The following is a 21,170-nucleotide window of genomic DNA, read 5'->3' as shown; positions in this document are numbered from 1 at the left end:
TTGAGACAGCTGACTAGCTTTATCTGCAACATTGTCGCTGGGAGGGTTTTCTGAGGTCAACTCACTGTGATTAACCATCCCAGCATTACAAAGAAGCTACAATGTTGCAGATAGACTGCTGATGTAAACAAGTTCCCGACTGGCTTTAAGAGGGGAGGAGGGGGAGACAAAGAGAAAAGCTCACACACAGATTTTTGTGTCTTCAGTAGAAAGCAGCTTATGAAAACGGGGGGGGAGGAGACTGAATAGATAATAACAAGTATGGAAGGAATTGTTAGTATCACCATGGGCAGCAACATATCAAAAGTTGCTTAAGTAGAGTGCCCCTTTAAATTAACCTGTATACACTTTCATACAATGCATGTAAAACGCAATAGAAATGGAGTAGTCCTGTTGTGTATACATTTCTAGCACCTCCATCCATCCTCAGCGCCATTTCTGCTCGTCTGTAATCCTTTAGCATTATATAAATTAATAAATACAGGTTCTGACCATTGGCAAAAGCTCCACCAGCCCTTCATGGACTTGTCATTACCGGCCGCTATTATTGGCGTTTAGAAATAATGACCCTAGGAGGCTGCGAAGCGATAGAAGAGCACACGGGTAATGGAGAAATCCGGCCATTAAAGCATTTTCCAATATAACAGTTTAAAGAATTTAGCGATATTTCTGAACAGATGGGTCGCTCTGGCTATTTTGACTGGGTGGTTAATATGATTTTGGATGGTTTTCGTTGTGTTCTGATGTTTCTGCGTGCTGGGAAAGTGTCGGGAGAAGTGTATATGAATGAATGTTTTCGGTTTCTGCCATGCGTTGGCCCCCAGGCTTTTCTCTTCCTCTCTCTCGCTTTCTTTCTGCATGGATTTATCACATAAATAGAGCTACTGGCACCATCTGCAAACCTTCTGAATTGCTGCCCACCAGTACATTTTCTAGATTTTATCAAAATTGCATTAAGCTACTTTGTGGCTATCCTGGCACCGAAAACAGATTACGATATTTCGGTCATGCCACATTAAAAAAAAAAAAAAACGAGGTCCGGGCCAGATGTAGTAGAACCGGGCAATCATCGGGTGGGTCACGGGGAAGGATGCTCAGTGCCTTCAAATTACAACCTAAGAGAGTGCACGACTGCAAACAGTGAAGGACTCTTTGCAGTCTGGTTTCCTTCGTACTATCCGGCAAATAGTTGATTCCCCAATGCATTTCACTCTGTAGGTGTACGAGTCAGCTCCAACGTCTCCGAGCCCTGTCTTCCAGTCCCGGGGGAGGTCTGCATTTCACTTAATTGTAACTGGTAGTGAGAACGGAGCTCCTCTGTCTAATTGAATTCATGTGAGACGGACATTCATTTTTGTGTCATGCATGGAAACAAAAGCTAAGCAAGTCCTGTTGGATGTTAAAGAGCGTTCGACAAAGGCGAGGCAGCGCGGAGCTAGTAATAAAACGAGTAAATGAGCCATGTTATGCATCCGCGGCTGGAGACCGCTAGTCCTTTATTTCATAACGTGTGCATTATTGATGGAAATGATACATGTCAAAAAAAAAAAAAGACGAAATTAAGGAAAACCTCCCCGGCGTCACCGCCTGTAATCTGCCCCAATACCTGCCCTTATATTTTCTGGTGCTGACCGTGTTATCGGAGCAGATTCACTAAGCCGTAATAAATATTGACCGGCCCTTGGTCGGTGCATTATGTTTCGGGGGGGGGGGGGAGGAAAGTATCGACTGGCATTTGCTGATTCGCATATTGGAAAATTAATCGAAGTGACGGAGAGAAGCATCTGCTAGAGATTTACTGCTACTTTTTGGTTTTCGCAGTAAGTTGTTGTGGAGTCTGATCTGTTGGGGATGAATGAGGATGAAAACGTGGCTTCTCTTTGCTAGGGAACGTCTTCTGGATCAGTCGGCAGTCCTGGTGTGTTTGGCCGAAATCTCCAATATTATTCTTGCCGTTAAGGCTGTGTTCACATTTAGTAAAAACAGTGGCCGTTGTTCGACATGTTCCTGCAGCCGATACTGCCATATTTGAACCCTGAACATCATCATTTAATTTTATTTGGATTGCGGGCATATTTGAGTGTAGCCTGCAATCCAAATCACCACTGAACTCTATGCAATGTGCAGCCGTCAGAACGGCCATACATTGAGTGAACAGAGTGTGAGCAACGGCCGTTCTTCTCTTCAAATAATGAACTCTATTGAGCTCTAAGGGAACAGAGGTTGTTTTTCAGACATTGTATTGAATAATGGCCGTTACTCACACTCTAGCGATCGTAAATAAATGTCAATTATTTCCGTGGCCATACCGAACAATGGCCGTTGTTCAATACAGCGTGTGGGCAATGGGCTTTGCTCCCACTAAACTCAATAAAGTTCATTATTTTAAGAGAAATACGGCGCTTTTAATCGCTAACGACGCCCGTTCTTGTCTTAAAAAATACACTGTGTGAACATAGCCTAAACCTGGTGGACTCCATTATAACTCAGGAGTAGTGTTGAGTGGATCTGTCAAACTGTTCGGGTTCAGCAATGTTCTCATTCCCCGTAGCTATGCAAAACAGGAGTCCGTGGAGCCTCGGTTGCAAGTCTCAAAACACGGAATAGCCAGATATCTCTAGCCTGTTGCCACGGGGTGCCTCCATGATGGGGAGAGCACCACACCACCCTGATAAATAGTCCCTTAAGTCCCACTCAGTTGCGAGTATTGGAACATAAATAGGGAAACAACAGGGTGGCCCCTTTTTGTCAATGTCCAACTCAAGGAGATCACTGAAAAAATTCCAATGAAATACTCGCACCTTGTGTTAAATTTTGACTCAAAAGGGGCCACCCTGGTGTTTCCCTATTTATGTTCCAATACTTGCAACTGAGTGGGACTTAAGGGGCTACCTATCAGGGTGGTGTGGTGCTCTCCCCATCATGGAGGCGCCCCATGGCAACAGGCTAGACATATCTGGCTATCCCGTGTTTTGAGACTCACAACCGAGGCTCCACGGACTCTTGTTTTGCATATTAAAATTTTGGGGGCATCGGTGGAGACTCTTGGGTGCATCATTGGAATTTTTTCACTGATCTCCTTGAGTTCAGTGATTACTGTGTTTTGTTGGTTCATTCCCCGCAGCTGCAGAAGTTAGATGCTGCCCTAGGGCTGTATCCATGTTTCCCAGGGCTCGCTAAAGGGGCGTTAGAAAAACATGGTCCCCTTCTTAGAGAGACAATACAACTCTTGTCTCTAGTTCAGGTGTCTTTTTGGAATTAAAGGGGTTATCCAGTGCTACAGAAACATGTCCACTTTCTTCCAGCGACAGCACCACTCTTATTTTCAGTTCAGGATTGGAGTATTTTGCAATTCATTCTATTGAAGTAAATGGAGTTTAATTGCAAAACACACCTGAACTGGAAACAAGAGCGGTGCTGTCTCTGGAAGAAAGTAGCCATGTTTTTGTAGCACTGGATAACCCCTTTAAGCTCCATTCACTTCAATGGAACGGAGCTGCAAAACCTTACTCAAACTGGAGATAAGAGTGGTGCTTTCTCTGGAAGAAAGTGGCCATGTAGCGGCATATAACTTCTGCAGCCACGAAGAATCAAGCACATAGGGGGAGATTTATCAAAGGGTGTAAAATTTAGACTGGTGTAAACTACCCACAGCAACCAATCACAGCTCAGCTTCCAGCTCTGGTAACATGATAGAGAAGCTGTGATTGGTTGCTGTGGGCAGTTTGCACCAGTCTAAATTTTAGACCCTTTGATAAAACCTCCCCAGAGTGTTCAGAATCGGAGAACCCAAAACAGTTTGACAGATCCGCTCAACACTATTCGGGAGGTCTTGGATCCATCATACCAAGTTAAACTGACTTCGACTGACTTTGGGGATGTCAGATTATTGGGTGGTCCCGGTGGTTGGACCCCAGTGACCTCCAGAACAAGGCCCAGGGTCATTGCTATGATTGGGGTGGGGAGTTACAAATGGCTGCCACTCATTGCCTTCCCAATGGGAGCCGCCAAGCATTAAAGGACTGATCCAGTGCTGCCTCCATTGTTTTCATCATGACGTCAGTGGGGACACCCCCTTAGCCAGGGGACCTTTCCGTGCACTGACTGTGAACATGTATGTAATGCCAAGAGGTTCAGGAGAATGAATAGAGATGCAACCAGGCTTCTCCTTAGTGCATAGTTGAGGCAATTGCGCTCGCCACATGTCCGACTCCCCCCAGTGTACTGTAGTGTTGGCATCTTGTCCCTCCCCTGTAATACATAACCCCAGTACACTGCAGAGAGTCTGCTGGACGGCTTCCCTCCATGACTTATTCTGATAGTCCAGCTATTGAGTTACCTGAACATCCATCTTTCCTGTTCCTCGGTCAGACCTTCCTAATTACACGCTTGCACGCTAGATTGGCGCTGAATTGAAGCCGACATCTCTGTGTGCAGATCTGAAAGCCGACACCTCTGCTTCTCCCCGCCGGTAATATAAAACTCAATCACAATTATTGATATTAACTACTGCCCTGTCTTACGGATTTGTCATGTTTCCTTCCTTTAGGGCTCATTGACACCAGCAAATTATGGATTTGTATCATTTAGGACTTTGTTTGTTTTGTTTTTTAAACTGAAAAGAAAACATTGCTGGTATATTTTGTATATCTAATTTTTTTGAACATTTCTTTTATGCAAGTTTTTACTCTGTGTGTGCGTGTGTGTGTGCGTGTGTGTGTGTGCGTGTGTGTGTGCGTGTGCGTGTGTGTGTGTGCGTGTGTGTGTGCGTGTGTTTGTGTTTCCCCAATATGCAGCATGTTGCAGCAGATCAGTATGGATACAGTTCTCAGTTTGTAGAATACAATGGGCTGAATTCCAAAATGTATGTCTGTGTTTGTATAATTTACATGTACAGTGTTATCTTTTCTTTCTTTCTTTCTTTCTCTTTTTTTCTTTCTTTCTTTCTCTTTTTTTCTTTCTTTCTTTCTCTTTCTTTCTTTCTTTTTTTCTTTCTTTCTTTCTTTTTCTTTCTTTCTTTCTCTTTCTTTCTTTCTTTTTTTCTTTCTTTCTTTCTTTTTCTTTCTTTCTTTCTCTTTCTTTCTTTCTTTTTTTCTTTCTTTCTTTCTTTCTTTCTTTCTTTCTCTCTTTCTTTCTTTCTTTCTTTCTTTCTTTCTCTCTTTCTCTCTCTTTTTCTTTCTTTCTTTCTTTCTCTCTTTCTCTCTCTTTTTCTTTCTTTCTTTCTTTCTTTCTCTCTTTCTCTACCTCTTTCTTTCTTTCTTTCTCTCTCTTTCTCTCTCTCTCTCTTTTTCTTTCTTTCTTTCTTTCTTTCTTTCTTTCTTTCTTTCTTTCTTTCTTTCTTTCTTTTTCTCTCTCTCTTTCTTTCTTTCTTTCTCTCTTTTTCTCTTTCTTTTCTTTTTTTCTTTTCTTTTTTTCTTTCTTTCTTTTTTTCTTTCTTTCTTTCTTTCTTTCTTTCTTTCTTTCTTTCTTTCTCTCTTTCTCTCTCTTTTTCTTTCTTTCTTTCTTTCTCTCTTTCAGAAAGAAAGAGAGAATTTGGGTTTTCATGCTTAGTTTTAGCCCATTGAAGTGAATAGTGCAAGCTGCAATACCAGGTGCAGCCACTACCCCCTGTATGGAGCTGTCTCTGGCGGCAGTGCTTGCACGCGCCTTTAAATGACTGATTGGCGGGGATGCCAGCGAAGAGACCCCCACACTGATACTAAGGATAGCCCATCCATAAACACACAAAATCCTGGAAAACCCCTCTAAATATAATAATAGATGAAATTAAACTGAGATGACTCTGAGTTATATAGAGGAGAATTAAGGTGTGTTTTGGTTTGTTTTTTTAAATGTAGTATTAAACTACTGTCCCATAAAACTATTGCTGGCGGCGTTGCATGTTTTCATACTAGGGTTTACTATAAGGCATCATATGCTGGCTCATAGGGGTATGATGACACGGTGACTCCATAGGCCTCAATACTGACTCCTGGGAAATCGAATATGCAAAAGAACACTGCAGAGACACCATCACATGTCTCGACGTCAGTGAACTAGCCAGACCTTCCCTCCGGGAAGGAACAACCAAGCCAAAGCGTTCTCCAGTCAAGGAAACCACCTCAGCAAGGTATCCATCCACAGACAGCTGTTTCGGGGTTTTTGCCCCTCATCAGTGTGGATGAGGGGCAAACCCCGAAACAGCTGTCTGTGGATGGATACCTTGCTGAGGTGGTTTCCTTGACTGGAGAACGCTTTGGCTTGGTTGTTCCTTCCCGGAGGGAAGGTCTGGCTAGTTCACTGACGTCGAGACATGTGATGGTGTCTCTGCAGTGTTCTTTTGCATATTCGATTTCCCAGGGGGCAATGTTCTAGAATACACTGACGTTGAGACACGTGATGGTGTCTCTGCGGTGTTTTGGTTGATCTCCCTGAGGTCAACCAGCGTCCTTTTGCATGCACATACTAGTCATTGCTCCCACTAGCCAGAAACCTACTCCACACTGATGAGGGGCAAAAACCCCGAAACAGCTGTCTGTGGATGGATACCTTGCTGAGGTGGTTTCCTTGACTGGAGAACGCTTTGGCTTGGTTGTTCCTTCCCGGAGGGAAGGTCTGGCTAGTTCACTGACGTCGAGACATGTGATGGTGTCTCTGCAGTGTTCTTTTGCATATTCAATACTGACTCCTGGCATCCAGCTCTGCTGTATTGTGTAAATAGAGACTGAGCATCATCAAACGATAAAATGTAGAATGAGAGAGCATATCCTGCCCGTAAGTGATAGGAGGAGAGTGAGAGAGCATATCCTGCCCCTAAGTGATAGGAGGAGAGTGAGAGAGCATATCCTGCCCCTTAGTGATAGGGGCAGGATATCCTCTCTCACTCTCCTCCTATCACTAAGGGGCAGTATATCCTCTCTCACTCTCCTCCTAAGTGACGGGGGAGAGAGGATATCCTGCCTCCTTTAACTCAGTAATGGGAGGAGAGTGAGAGAGGGAAAGAGTATATCCTGCCTCTGACTGACAAGGGACAGAGGAAATTCTGCCCCTGAGTGATAGGAGAATGAGAGATGACATCCTGCCTCTGAGTTAAAGGAGTGGAGAAAGGGGATATTCTGCCCCTGAGTGACAGGAGGAGAGAAAAAGAGAAAATATCCTGCCCCTAAGTGAGAGGAGGAGAGAAAGAGAGAGGATATCCTGCCCCAAAGTGAGAGGAGGAGAGAGCGTGGATATCCTGCCCCTGAGTGAGAGGAGGAGAGAGCGTGGATATCTGCCCCTGAGTGACAGGAGGAGACGGGGGAGGGGGAATCCTGCCCTTGAGTGACAGGAGGAGACGGGGGATGGGGAATCCTGCCCTTGAGTGACAGGAGGAGAGAGAGAAAGGGGGGGATATCCTGCCCCAGAGTGACAGGAGGAGAGAGAGAGAAGAGTGACTCTGAGTGACAGGGGAAGCATATAGAGTCTAGCTAGGGTAGTGAGGAGCATCCAGGCCCCCCTCTTCTAGTTTTTGCCTCATGACCATCCTGGAGCCACAGCCCCTGTAATATTTGCCCAAGTTTACAAGCTCATTACTAAGGGTTAGTTCCTTCATGAGATGAAAAGGGCTACACATTGTTAGAGTGACAGCAAGAGGGTTACATCTTTACAGGTCATTGAAGAGAAGTTGTACAAGTACCTCCTTGGGTTGATGTAGAGGGCATCACAGAACGTTAAGGAGACAATGTCAGGAATCCTACCAGAAGTCAATTGGTGTGAATCCACCCCCTTGTGTCTGCCATTGTCCTCCTGCGCTATCGGACTAAGGGCAATCCCTACTTTCATCAGTCCAGGACCATTCACAGTGCAGGCCCAGGCTAGACTGCTCCTGTAGGTGCACCCATGTTTGTAGGTGAAAGGTTCGGCCTACCTGATGGTTCCATCACCCTACCTGCCAATCCTCCATATATTTCATTGAATGTACACATTTAAAAGCTTACTTATATTGTGCTTTATGGTAAATATTTTGTCGGTGAGGCATTTACATGGTAATGTATAGGGAGCCTGCTGAGTCCATGTCCTATGGCCGTCGTCTTCATGCCGCATGGGGTTACGTTCGTATATATCCTTCTCATTGTGCCGTGTCTGCAGATGAGACCGTGTCCTTAGTTGCTCCATGTAAGGATGCCATTGTACGTGTTCTCCATTGAACCTGTACTGGGAGAGGAGATAAGTGCACTATACCTCCGATTACCTGCAAGAGATCTTTCTACTCTACGGATCACCCACTTCTTGAATTACGTCAATCTATAAGTGCATGTTCGGCGGGGCGGCGGGAAAGGAAGGAAATTGTTAGGAAACACCGGCAGCAATTCTTACAATGAGATATAAAGCCGTGATCTCATAGTGTGCAGTATACATCTGCTAGAAAAGTTTACTTCATCCGGGATCCTCGGCTGTCTCGTTCTCTCGAACAATCGCCCTGGATATTAGGAATCAGACGATCCTGTCCTATCTAGCAATGGACCATACAATGGGGAGGTCTCCTTGCCTGTCCGGTCTCATCTAATTTTTGCCTTTCTTTTATCTTTTAGTATCAACTTCAAGAGGGGACTATATGGCGGCAACTGATGTGTCAATGGAAAAATCTACTCATCAGTCTCTTGATAATAGCGGCCATCATAGCTACACCTCTATCTGTCCAGTATATGAAAACACTAACCGATCCGGCCCCGACTCAGCTATTCCAGGTTGTGGCAGTGTGTGCCGGCGTCATAGCAGAGACCCTACTACTCAAGTAAGTGCGTAAACAGCCGCTTATTCCTCATGTGTATAATGCTTGTTTATAAGTATATTCTGTAGGCCTTGTAGAGACACTGGATGACTATTGGCTGCTTCTGTTTGAGGTGGACTCTAGTTTCTATTTAGGAGCAGTGTTGAGTGGAGATGCTGATCTGTTCGGCAAGGTTCTCGGGGGCCCGAACGCTCGGCCTTTGACTCCCCGTGGCTGCAGAAGTTGGGTGCAGCCCTAGGGCTATATCCAACCTCTCTGACCCTAATGCTCTACGCTTAAGCCCTAGGACTTATCCAACTTCTGAACCTGAATGCTGTGCACTTAAAGGGAACCTGTCACCCCCCCCCCCCCCCCCCGTGCCAGGGTGACAGGCTCTCGACCCCCCTGCTAGAGCCCCCTATACTTACCTGATCGTGCCGGGTCCCGCTTCTCGATCCGGTCCACTGACTGATCAAGAAGCAGGACCCGGCACGATCAGGTAAGTATGGGGGCCCTAGCGGGGGTTGGGAGCCTGTAACCCCTGCACGGGGGGTGACAGGTCCTCTTTAAGCCCTAGGGCTTATCCAAGTTTTGCAGCCACTGGGAGTTAAGTGAAAGGCGTTTTGGATTCAGAGAATATTGTCGAACCCTAACAGTTTGGCACTTGTGCTCAATGCTATTGAGGAGATCCTGCTGCTGTATGGAAATGTTTAAGTGGTTATCATGGGAGAAGTATGCTAATAAATGCTCCTCAAGAACAGCTTTGAAATGGCCGCTTCCTGTGATTGGCGGGGACTTCTCTTTCCTGTTGGATCCACTTCTGGTTTTGGCACAAAAACTGCGGTGGAAGTTCAAAGAAAAAAAAAAAAAGTGTGTTTCTAGCCCAATAGACGTTGCTGACCCACCCCTCACCCCCCCCCCCCCCCCCCCCCCCAACACAGGCACAATAAAAGTCTACGTAGATATGGTTGGTCCAAAAATATGCTTAACACCATGGTGGGTTGTGGGTATGTTGCAATAAGCATCAGCATAGCTTTGTGCCAGTATCCTGTATGCCTCAACCATATTGGTGAAACATGATATGAATGAGGCCTTTGCTATAACCCATAAGTGTCACTGTGCGGTGACCGCCTGGCACTGAGCTGTAAAGGTCTTTGTGAGTTTTGGCGATTAAACCCAATAAATATTCAGTATTTTCTTTCTTTTTTTTCTTCTTTGTTGATTTTCTTTTTGTAGCTTCTTTCATTCTAAGGAAGAAATTAAACATCTTTCCAAGTTAGTACTTAAAATATCAAAGACATTGTTAAATGCCTTTTGAGTCACTATACAAGTAATTCACTTGTGCAAAGCAGCTACATGGTAAATGAAACCGTACGAGGGAGGTTTCCAAAGCTGAATAAACACAAAATTAATTAGTCTGAAACTTCCTGATGGATCTATTTAATGAAAGCCGCTTATTGTGTCAGCCACTCAACACCAGCCGTGGCTTTTATTGTGCTCTCTGTTGCTTTTTTTTTTTTTTTTTTATTGAACCAATATGAAGGTTGAGCGTGGATGTTATTATGCAGGGGCCTTCTGAGCATCTCAAGATATGACAAGTCTGGCAATGTGTCATTGATGTGTAGGTTTTGCGTATCTCATGTTAATAATGGAGAGTTTTACACAATGCTCAGCGTGTAGCTGCAGAGGATTCTGGGTAGTGAATGTCAAAAAGTGTAACACAGCTTAACCCCTTAAGGACGGGCCCATTTTCGTTTTTGCGTTTTCGGTTTTTCCTCCTTGTGTTTAAAAGGCCATAGCACTTGTATTTTTCCACCTAGTAACCCATATGGGCCGTTATTTTTTGCGTCACTAATTGTACTTTGCAATGACAGGCTGAATTTTTGCATTTGGTACACTACGAAACCAGAAAAAAATTCAAAGTGTGGTGAAATTGAAAAAAAAAAACGCATTTCTTTTATTTGGGGGAACTGTGTTTTTTTACGCCATTCGCCCTGGGGTAAAACTGACTTGTTATGCATGTTACACAAGTCGTTACGATTAAAACGATATGTAACATGTATAACTTATATTGTATCTGATGGCCTATAAAAAATTCAAACCATTGTTAACAAATATACATTCCTTACAATCGCTCCATTCCCAGGCTTATAGCGCTTTTATCCTTTGGTCTATGGGGCTGTGTCAGGTGTCATTTTTTGCGCCATGATGTGTTCTTTCTATCGGTACCTTGATTGCGCATATGACTTTTTGATCGCTTTTTATTACATTTTTTCTGGATTTGATGCGACCAAAAATGCGCAATTTTGCACTTTGGGATTTTTTTGCGCTGACGCCGTTTACCGTGCGAGATCAGGAATGTGATTAATTAATAGTTCGGGCGATTACGCACGCGGCGATACCAAACATGTTTGTTTATTTATTTATTTATTTGTTTACTTTTATTTAAAACCTGGGAAAAGGGGGGTGATTCAGACTTTTATTAGGGGAGGGGGCTTTTTACTATAAACAACACTTCTTCTTTTTTTTTTTTTTTACACATATACTAGAAGCCCCCCTATGGGTTAGGGTTATTCCCCCTGGGGGACTTCTAGTATATATACTTTGATCTCTCATTGAGATCTCTGCAGCATAGATATGCTGCAGAGATCAATGAGATAGGCACTCGTTTGCTTTCGGCTGCTGCAGCCGGAAGTAAATGAGTGCCGAGCCGGGGACGGCGCCATCTTGGACGAATCCCCGACCGGCATCAGTAACTGAGATCGCTCCTCCGGGACAACGTCTCCCCCACTAGACACCAGGGAACGGTTGCCTCCGGTAATCGGAGGCAGCTGTCAACTTTGACAGCTGCCTCCGATTACCTAATTAGCGGGCACGGCGATCAGACCGTGCCCGCTAATAGCAGCGGTCCCGAGCTACACGGCGGCCCCGCTTTGAAGTGCTAATGAGGACATATGACGTATGGGTACGTCATATGTTCTTAAGAGGTTAAAGGAGTAGTCCAAGCTCTGACTTTTTTTTTTTTTCTTCAAAAGAGTCTGGGAGGAGGTGGCTGAACATAACAACATGCACCTACCTCCCTGGCTTCAGCACTGGGGTCTGCTGACCTCCGCTCTGGTTCCTGGTCCCCCAGCTGCTGACTGGTCTGAGTGGACACCTGTCAGGCGGGACCTCGCTAGGGCCGCTGACTGGGCCTGACATGTAACAACTCTGGTCCCCGCTCAGCCAGTCAGTGGTCGGGGACTGGGATCCAGAGGGGAGAATAGCGGACCCCAGAGCTGGAGCCGAGGAGGTAGGTGTGTGATGTCCCACCACGGGTGTTGCTAGCTTAAACACCCCTAGCAAAAGCCTGTAACTCCAATTGAAGTGGTAATGAAGTCATATATACGTTTTGCCGCTAGATGTCAGTAGTATGTGTATTCATGTACATTGCACAAATGTAGTGAACTAAGGGTTATTGTTTTATTTGTGATCTGCAAACCAATGAGAGCTGCTCTTCTCTTCCGCCTATCTCGATCCTTTTTTGTTGCACCCTTTTCTCCACCACTCTCGGAAGCTGTTATACACCCTGTAGGAAGTCATCACATGTTGAGAGGAAGTGAAGACCCACACTTAATCAGTTCTTCTCTGTTTCTCAGTGGAGTAAGACACACAGACCAGGCATCCCTGTTGAGTTTAGCCAGGAGCCTGGCTCTGCCAGGTTCCCCCTATGGGACAGACCAGCTGTGGTGTATCCGCATGGAAGACTCTTTTCTTTAAAGCAACACTTTTACCTAAGATGCAGTGCTAAACACCTACAGAGAGGACAAGTCAGGGATCACCCCAACCCCCATTGTGAACATCTCTAAAAGTGCAGGACAGTATCCTGCGAGCTAGAGGAACTGATCCCGATAAACCAAAGCAGCCAAGAGCCTACATACTCTATCTCGCAACGCAGGTGAAACCAGATAACTTTGGACACCTTGCTCAACCCAACTAGGACTGGGCCTTGTGTCACCCTAGTAGGACGGGTCACCCGACACTGTAGGGCAAAAGGTGGTATAGCGACAAAGGTCGAAACACAGGCACAAGTAATCTTCTTTCAAGTATTCTCAAGTATTCTTCTTCTACTTCTAAAGTTCCGGCAGAGCACTTTACTACATTGGGTTGGAACTCTAAAGACAAACTCCTCTCCACTATTCTGAACTCACAACCTACTCCTCTTCACTACTCTTCTCAGCACGCAACCAAGCCAGCACTTCTACTCTCCTTTCTACCTCCACGGTTCTCGGTGCAGATTTAGTCAAGTTAAGATTGTATTACACTATTATCACGGATTACACTTGTATCACGGAAGATCTACCAGTAAAGAAGAAGCTTTATTTTTCTCTACTGGGACTCAGTGGTTATTGCACCAGCACCTGCACACCAGCTACACTGTTTCTGTCGGTGGGCTGTCGGTACCACCACCCACACTTTCTGTGGGTGGTGGTAGCGACAGCCCAGGTGGGTCACATCGGTAATCGCTTGCAGTTCCTTCAGAAGGCATTATGAATCGAGTGGCCAGGCTCCACAAATAATCACTGTATAGTTTGTGATGCACTGGGGCATCACATGACGACAATTTTTTTTTTTTTTTTTTTTTTTTTTTTTTAGAGATCACTGCTCTCGAAGGAGATTTATAATGTAACATTGATGCTTTGCATAGAGTTACGCAGTTAGGTATTATACTATAATGGTAAATCCACACACGAAAGATCGGTGGAGAAGTAAAGAGGAGTAGGCTCCACCCACAATATGCTCCCGCTAAAGCCCGAACACTTGAAAGAGAAGCGGAAAGCTTGTGATCCCATAAGTGTTATCATTGGGGTGAAGCATTGATCTCTATTGTCCTGATTGCTGCTTCAATGTGTTCGGCTTTATCAGAATCCGACAATTTGATTTGCATGTTTTTAGTTTTGTGTTGTTGTTTTATAAATTCTATTGCAAAAATGTAGAAGCGTTTGGTGAAGCGAATCTCCTCTATTCCCACGTGTCTTCTAAATTATCAAACATTAAAAGGAAAACATTTGTCACATTTGGAGAATATTTCCAGCCTGTGTTAAAGGCAGATGGTCCGCCACACAATACGACAGTGGGATGATTAGGCTCTCTTCGCTGGAGCCAATGTTTTTAGAATTTCGGCACCATACAAGACAGATTACTGGGACAATGCAGAATGTATAATAATTATTCTATATTAGCAGGATTGCCATAAAGTTCCAGTAATTTACCCGATTGTTCGAGACACGGTGCTTGGGTAAAGGTGGCCGGCTGACCATACACCTTCAACAACCAAACGATCGTTTAACCATCATTTATATCTCCAGCAGAAACCCATTTCATCTTTTGTTCTAATTTTTGTATATTTCGTCCCTTGAAGAGATGTTTAAATGAAATCTTTAAACTTTTTTTCGGTCTAATTTTTTTAAGATTTTGGCAGGACACGTAAAAATAGTTTTTTCTGATTTTTGTATATTTTATTTAAACATCCTTTCAAGGGACGAAATATACAAAAATTAGAACAAATTTTTTTTAAAGGTTAATCAAGCAGTTTGTGTCTGATTTTAATTTGTCAAAAAAAAAGGTGGTTTAGGCGTTCAGTTTCCATGGTAACAGACTACAGACAGTACTGAGATTGCAGTCATATTGTTCTCAAAGTACCTGCCACTTTTTGCCTGTGTGTAGTTGATCTGACTGCAGGTTGGTTTGTTTGTAGTCTGTTACTATGGATACACAGAGGTCCTTTGTATTCAAGGCTTTGATGATGCGCAAAGTAAGGTTTAATGGAGCAAAAATATTTTTGGTGTGAAGAATACATTTATTGTAATGCACATTTCCCATCACTTCTCCTACAGCTCCATCTGTTTCATTCCAGCTCAGCTGCCTTCTTGTTTCCTTATTGAATTATATCACCAGGGGATGTAATTAGGGGAACTGCAGTGATGACACTCTCTACAGGAGGCAAAGCTTTGGCCGTCCAGGCATGATGGGAATTGTAGTTGTGCAGCAGCTGTAGGGCCACGGGTTTGACATCTATGCGCTACCTGAACCTCAAATAATATCCTGTGCTGCACTTTATATATATTAAAGGAGTACTCCAGTGGAAATCTTTTTCTTTTAAATCAGCTGGTGGTAGAAAGTTTATATAGATTTGAAATTTACTTCTACTTAAAAATCTCCAGTCTTCCAGTACTTATCAGCTGCTGTATGTCCTGCAAGAAGTGGTGTATTCTCTCCAGTCTGACACAGTGCTCTCTGCTGCCACCTCTGTCCATGTCAGGAACTGTCCAGAGCAGCAGCAAATCTCCATAGAAAACCTCTCCTGCTCTGGACAGTTCCTGACTTGGACAGAGGTGGCAGCAGAGAGCACTGTGTCAGACTGGAGAGAATACACCACTTCCTGCAGGACATACAGCAGCTGAAAAGTACTCGATGACTTGAGATTTTTAAATCTCAATAACTTTTTTAAACCATTTGATTAGAAAGAAAAAGATTTTCTCCGGAGTACCCCTTTTTGTGTGTAAAATTACACACATTCTTACGCTTTCTAGATGTAGATTCTTAAGAATAACCAGTTATACTCTAACAGACTCTTAGCCTTCTATTCCTTACAGTCTGAAATGTTCTCAATTTCACCAAAAGAAAAAAAAGATAAAAGAAGACTGGAGTATAATTAAAACCCCGGTTCTTCCCCCAACATCTTCCCATTAATGACCATTACCCTCATCCTAGTTCTCTCCTTTGTTCTGTCAGGGAGCGAGACTTCTAACAACTCGAATACATTTTCCACTACTCTTTGCTTTTTGAGAACCTGCTCCCCAAGGAAGTCATTTAGCTTCCATTTCACCATTTGTGACAAATGTTCTGCGAGAAAATAATGAAATCTATGAGGTGCAGCCAAACCACCTTGCGTCCCTGGCAGAGATAAAAAGATGTGCTTAATCCGCACGCCATTCTGCTTCCAAATACGCTCTATAAGCCCAACAGCCTCCTAAACACGGCAATATCCCAACTCGGATGTAAGTAGTGCGCAAAATCTATAGTGAGAAAAACCATTTATATAATAATAATTATTATTATTACTGTTATAATAATACAATAATAATATTAGAGATGAGCGAATACGATTCGATAGAATATTGCGTTATTTGAAATATTTGAATTCAATCGAATAGTGTGGCGAATACGCGGGAAACATTCGAAAGCCCTCCCATCACAGTTGGCGCTTTTATTAAACCAATCACCATGCAGGGAGGCTGTGAGGGACCTTGGGAGGACACACGCAGCACGAAAACTACGTCTACCCTCATTGGGTGGCTGAACCACATGACCTCGAATCTTCAATACTTGGCTCCTGCCTCTCGACCGCAGATGAGCTTTCAACCTAGTCAGGGAAAGATCTTGGAGCAGGGAGAGATAGGTTTTAATAACGTTTTGGTTAGGCAGAATTACTACAGAACCCAAAAGTCCTTTTCAGGGCTAAAATACAGCGAAAGTCATCTCTGAATCCAAAGCTTCTCAGTGCTAAGACATAGATGATATAACAGCAGCATCAGCAGGTGTATTCATTCCACTACCCTGTGTGTACAAGTGACTTATAGTGTCCACTAAGGGCGCGTTATACATATTGTTCCAGTAGCCCACTAAGGGCACGTTATACATACTGTTCCAGTAGCCCACTAAGGGCACCTGATCTATACTGTTCCAGTAGCCCAGAGAAAGGCACGTCATACATACTGTTCCAATAACGTTCGTACAGGATCATGCGTGATACGCGCAAATAACATGACGCTCTGCGGACGCACATTGGAATCATGTATGTAACGCTGCGCAAGAAATACGAAGGAAATGTATGAACATTGCCGTAAACGTTCACAAAGTGTTCGCAAATATTTTTCCTTCGCAACTGCGGAGAGTGGCATTATACTGCGATTTTGGGGTGTTGGGTGCACCCAGGCATGCTCCCCCTGATGTCCCAGTGTCATTCCGGAGGTGTTATCATCATTTAGGGAGGTTTCATGGGGGACTTGGTGACCTCCAAGTGCCTGCAAATTTTTTCCCCATAGACTATAATAGGATTGAATATTTGTTCGAATAGTTGAATCTCTGTGACTATTCGATTTGAACTCTCGAAAGTCGAATATTTCACTATTCGCTCATCTCATTATTTATTATTATTAATAATAATAATAATAATAATCCATACTATTCTATACTACACTTATTATTTCTTTATTAGTTACTGGGGTCAGCCATTAGTTTTATTTTACGACCCGGCTGCCTTTAAACTCCGTGCCGCTCTGCATCGGGTGCCTGGAAAAGCTGGATCCAGTCCTGGAAAACTTCTCCCAGTTTCACAAGAATAGATCCAGCTTTTCCAGGCACCCGGTGGAGAGCGGCACAAGTAAGCTAACTGCCGAGCGAACACAGCGCTTTGCTTTGTTTGTACTGTAAAGCTGAGTGATAGCTGTTTTAGTGTGGTTCAGCAAATTCACTGATCAGTACTTTCCTTACCATTGACGAGTGACAGCCCGCTCAGCCAATCAGTGGTGCAGCCAGGAGGGCACCATGGCAGCACAGACAGCTACGCATAGGCTTTTTGGGGTTCCTATGGTATTTTGGTATTAAATTGTGCAGCCGCCATCTTGGACCAGGATTGTACGACTGTTGCAAAAAAGCTTGGTTCTGTTTTGGAACTTTTTTGCAAACTTCGTACCTAATCTCCGAACTTAAAAACCCGACATTTGATTATTGTTGGCTGCATAAGTTTGGTGCAGCCCAAGGGAGTCCTGGAAAACATGGATACAGACTATGGCCTATAAATGTATTGGTTTTCCAGGCGGCCTTCTATCCAATTTCATCTCAAGGTTCGCTCATTTCTACTCTTCAGCTGAATGCTTTCTCTCCCTATTTCCCCCATCCGATACACATGACCGTTTCGGAAGATCGTTGATGTGTTCAAAATTGTGGGGATAAAGATTGGGTAATTGAAATTTGACATGCCAGACTTCCTTCTTCTCGTTGACCTCATCCATTGTGGAAGGGTCAGAAGGCCCCCATGCCCATTAAGTGGTTGACTGGTCCCACCAAAAATGGGGAGCTTGACCCACACACATCCAATGTGCACGAGTGTCTGTTACTATGTAAATTCTGATGTGATGACTTACTAAACCAATATTTTTCAAGTATACTATGGATTCCTACCAGACGTAGAGTTAACTCTGTGAAGTCATGATGGATCGACTCGTAGCTGGAAGGCTGGCACGCTACGCGGACTCGTTGGCTTGTCAAGTTGTGGACACATTTTTATGCAGTTGGTGAAATTTATGAAATGTTACAGTCTCACAGAACAATAATCAAAGCTAACACCCCTCCATGTGACTGATTTACGGTGCGAAGCCATATCCGGCTGATGAATAATATACAATGCAGAACGGCGCTAAGGAAAAATATGCCTCGGGGAAAAAAAATGTATACGAAGACTGGATGGGCTCCATGGCTCTAGAATGAACATTCCGGTTCCTATTACAGGATTTATAGTGAGTTCAATAACACATGGGGAAGGGAATTTAAATGTACCCCCAATTTTGTATTTTTTTTTATTTAGGCCCCGCCCCTATAGATTGCTATCTGTCTATATGGCATCTGTAGTTCTATCAAATATCAGGAGGAAGAACAGTCAACGAAGTGAGCATGCATGTATATATGGTGGGTTTAAAGGACACTATCAGCAGGTTCAATTAATCCCGAGTCCCGCCTGGAAAACAGGAATACAACCTATGGCCCAGGCTGGAACTCAGGCTGTCTCTACCTTCCCCACAAAACGGGAGGACTGCCGGAGTCAAATACCGATGGTTCGAGTTCATATCAACCTGAACATCGGCCCTGTTCAATCAACTCTAGTATGGATCACCGTTAGGAGCACTGCCCCACCCCCAGAGTGCCGATCTGGTCCGCCCACTCCATTGATTATCATTATAATGAGTGGGCTGGCTCTGCACGCAATTAAAGGGGTACTCAAAAATAGGTTTTGTAACTTACTGCCCAGAGCAGCAGCAAATCCCCATAGAAAACCTCTCCTGAACTGGACAGTTCCTGACATGGACAGAGGTGGCAGCAGAGAGCACTGTGTCAGACTGGAGAGAATACACCACTTCCTGCAGGACATACAGCAGCTGATAAGTACTGTAAGACAGGAGATTTTTTGAATCAATGTAACTGACAAATTTGTATAACTTTCTGACACCAGTTGATTGGAAAGAAAAAAAAAATGGCTTGTGCCCCTTTAATTAAGTGCTTCACAGGCTCCTGTAAGTCTATGGGTGCTATATTGCAAATTCATAAGACAAGAATCCTTAACACAGCAGCGTGCACAAAGCCTTACCCTTTCTTGAAGCCAATAAAACAGGCATAAAAGAGAAGAAGAAAAAAAAAAAAACCCTGAGCGCAGCGTCGTGAAAAAGCTCATTTCCTTTTCTTTCTTTCATTAGATTGCCACCTTTTGCTAAAAGTAATGAAACGCAAAATGGATGCATTGTGCGCCTAATACATTCCTACACAACGCGCCTGTATCCGAGCGTCGCATTAAACGCCGGGCGACGACTCCGTCTTGTTAGTTCAAATACATTCGGCGTAAAATGTTTATCAGTTCAAAAGGTGGCGAGCGTGCGGGAGAACGAGCGAGCGGCCCGGCGTAATGTAACGAGCTCGTCTGCAATCAAGTCTTAATAAGAAGTTCCCACCCAGTTAAATCTTTCATGTTATGTGTATAGTGGGCCGTTCACCATCTGCTGTTTGCGTGGGTGTGTGTTTTATGTATGTATTACGTAGATTTTACGTTTCAGGTAGATGGAGACGAGTGGATTTACCAGGCACCATCCACTTAATATAATGAAATTTTAATAACCTTCCATCCTCGTTCCATACCTTCCCGCGGAGACGGGAAATCGTGGCGCTATACCATGCACATATGTGCCCGGGCGCTAACGTCTTAATTAATTTCAATTAAACTCCCCCCCCGGTCTGCAACAGGCTGAAGCCGAAACTAATGACTCGACGTGAGAGTCCTCGCCGGGAACAGGAGGCCGGCGGAATCTGTGACATTTTTATCACCTTGTTCCCACTTCCGTTTTCAATAAAAGCACAAATTGGAAATAAAGCCCGGGGTCTGCTTAATCATTAGTAAATTAAGAATCTGTTTTTAATATCCCCCTAACTTGTAAATAATGTATTAATTGAGTGGCGCGAAGGCTGGAAAGTCTGCTAAATGTGTAATGAAAGTGCTCGGCTGTTATTGGAGGATGCATACCAAATGCAGCAAATTCAATAAGCCAGTTGTTGTTTGGGAAAATGGTGATATAATTAGCCGGCACCTGCAGCTGTTTGCTGAGCCGAACAACGGCCTGAAATGTCTGCGGCGAGGAGCCCGATGTCACGACGTGATGAACAGGTTTAATTTTTTTTTTTTTTTACCTTTTTAAAAATTTAAACGAAGTGGAATATCTTGTCACTTGATAAAAGACCGGAGTTCCCGCTACCCTGGAAGAGATTAAACTTAGGATCGCTTTCCCATTGGAAAAGGCACGTTCCTTTTTTTTTTTTTTTTTTTTCTTAATTAAAAATGTTTTTTTCTATTCTTATGGATACTTTGCATTCTGGGACCATATAAAACCCAGACTCCAATAAAAGCTTATTGGAACTGTAAACAAGATTTTGGACGTTCTTCCAGGTTTTTTTTAACCCTTTCGCTTGAATAAGAATGACTTTTTGTTTGTTTTTGCACATGGTAGAGTCTTGTGTCCAAAGCAGTACATGCAATCTTAGAGACTAATCCTGGCCATGCTTCCATAGGTCCCAGTCTCCCAGCTGGAGCATCTATCCCGGAGTACATGTTTTATCATGCGCTGAAAACTTGAGCGGATCTGTTAAAATGTTCGGGTTTGACAAAGTTCTCCAAACATGAACGCTCTGAATTTGATTCCCCAAGGCTAAAAAAGTTGGGTGCCACTAGGGAGTTCTGGAAAACATGGATACCACCATAGTTCAGAGCCTGTATGTAATGTCCCAGTATGGGTGGTCCACCAAGTCTTATACCACCTGGTTTAAGAGACTTGGTCAGGTATCACACTAGAGAGGATGAAGAAGTTATTGTGTATTTTCAACACTAGGTGTCACTCTGTTTTCTGTTTTCTAAGCACAGCTGAAGGTATTGGGTTAACAGTTTACAGTCACATGTTATTGCTTTGACCAATCAACAGAGCAGGTTTATCTCAATTTCCAGCCCCACCAATCACTGAAAAGTTTAGTTTCCCCTATAGAAGGGAGGTTTTTGTCAGTTTATGAAAAAAAGACACAGACCGATTCCCAGGCCAGGGCCCTTGTCAAGGACCTCAGACAAAGCTCCAGTTACTTTATGCAAGTA

General features: G+C 43.8%; 1 protein-coding gene across 1 annotated transcript in view; it reads left to right on the top strand.

Moving 5' to 3' along the window:
- LOC138790108 (uncharacterized) overlaps positions 1-21,170 on the top strand; it is a 230,643-nt gene that overhangs the window by 162,733 nt on the left and 46,740 nt on the right. The window contains exon 4 of the mRNA XM_069969072.1: positions 8,550-8,752. Coding sequence (XP_069825173.1) covers positions 8,550-8,752 — 203 coding nt within the window. The remainder of the gene's footprint in view (positions 1-8,549; positions 8,753-21,170) is intronic.

This window comes from Dendropsophus ebraccatus, chromosome 4 (assembly GCF_027789765.1).
Source record: "Dendropsophus ebraccatus isolate aDenEbr1 chromosome 4, aDenEbr1.pat, whole genome shotgun sequence".
NCBI lineage: Eukaryota > Metazoa > Chordata > Amphibia > Anura > Hylidae > Dendropsophus > Dendropsophus ebraccatus.
Note: the sequence above shows the minus strand (reverse complement) of the source record. Positions and strands in the feature narration are given on the sequence as shown.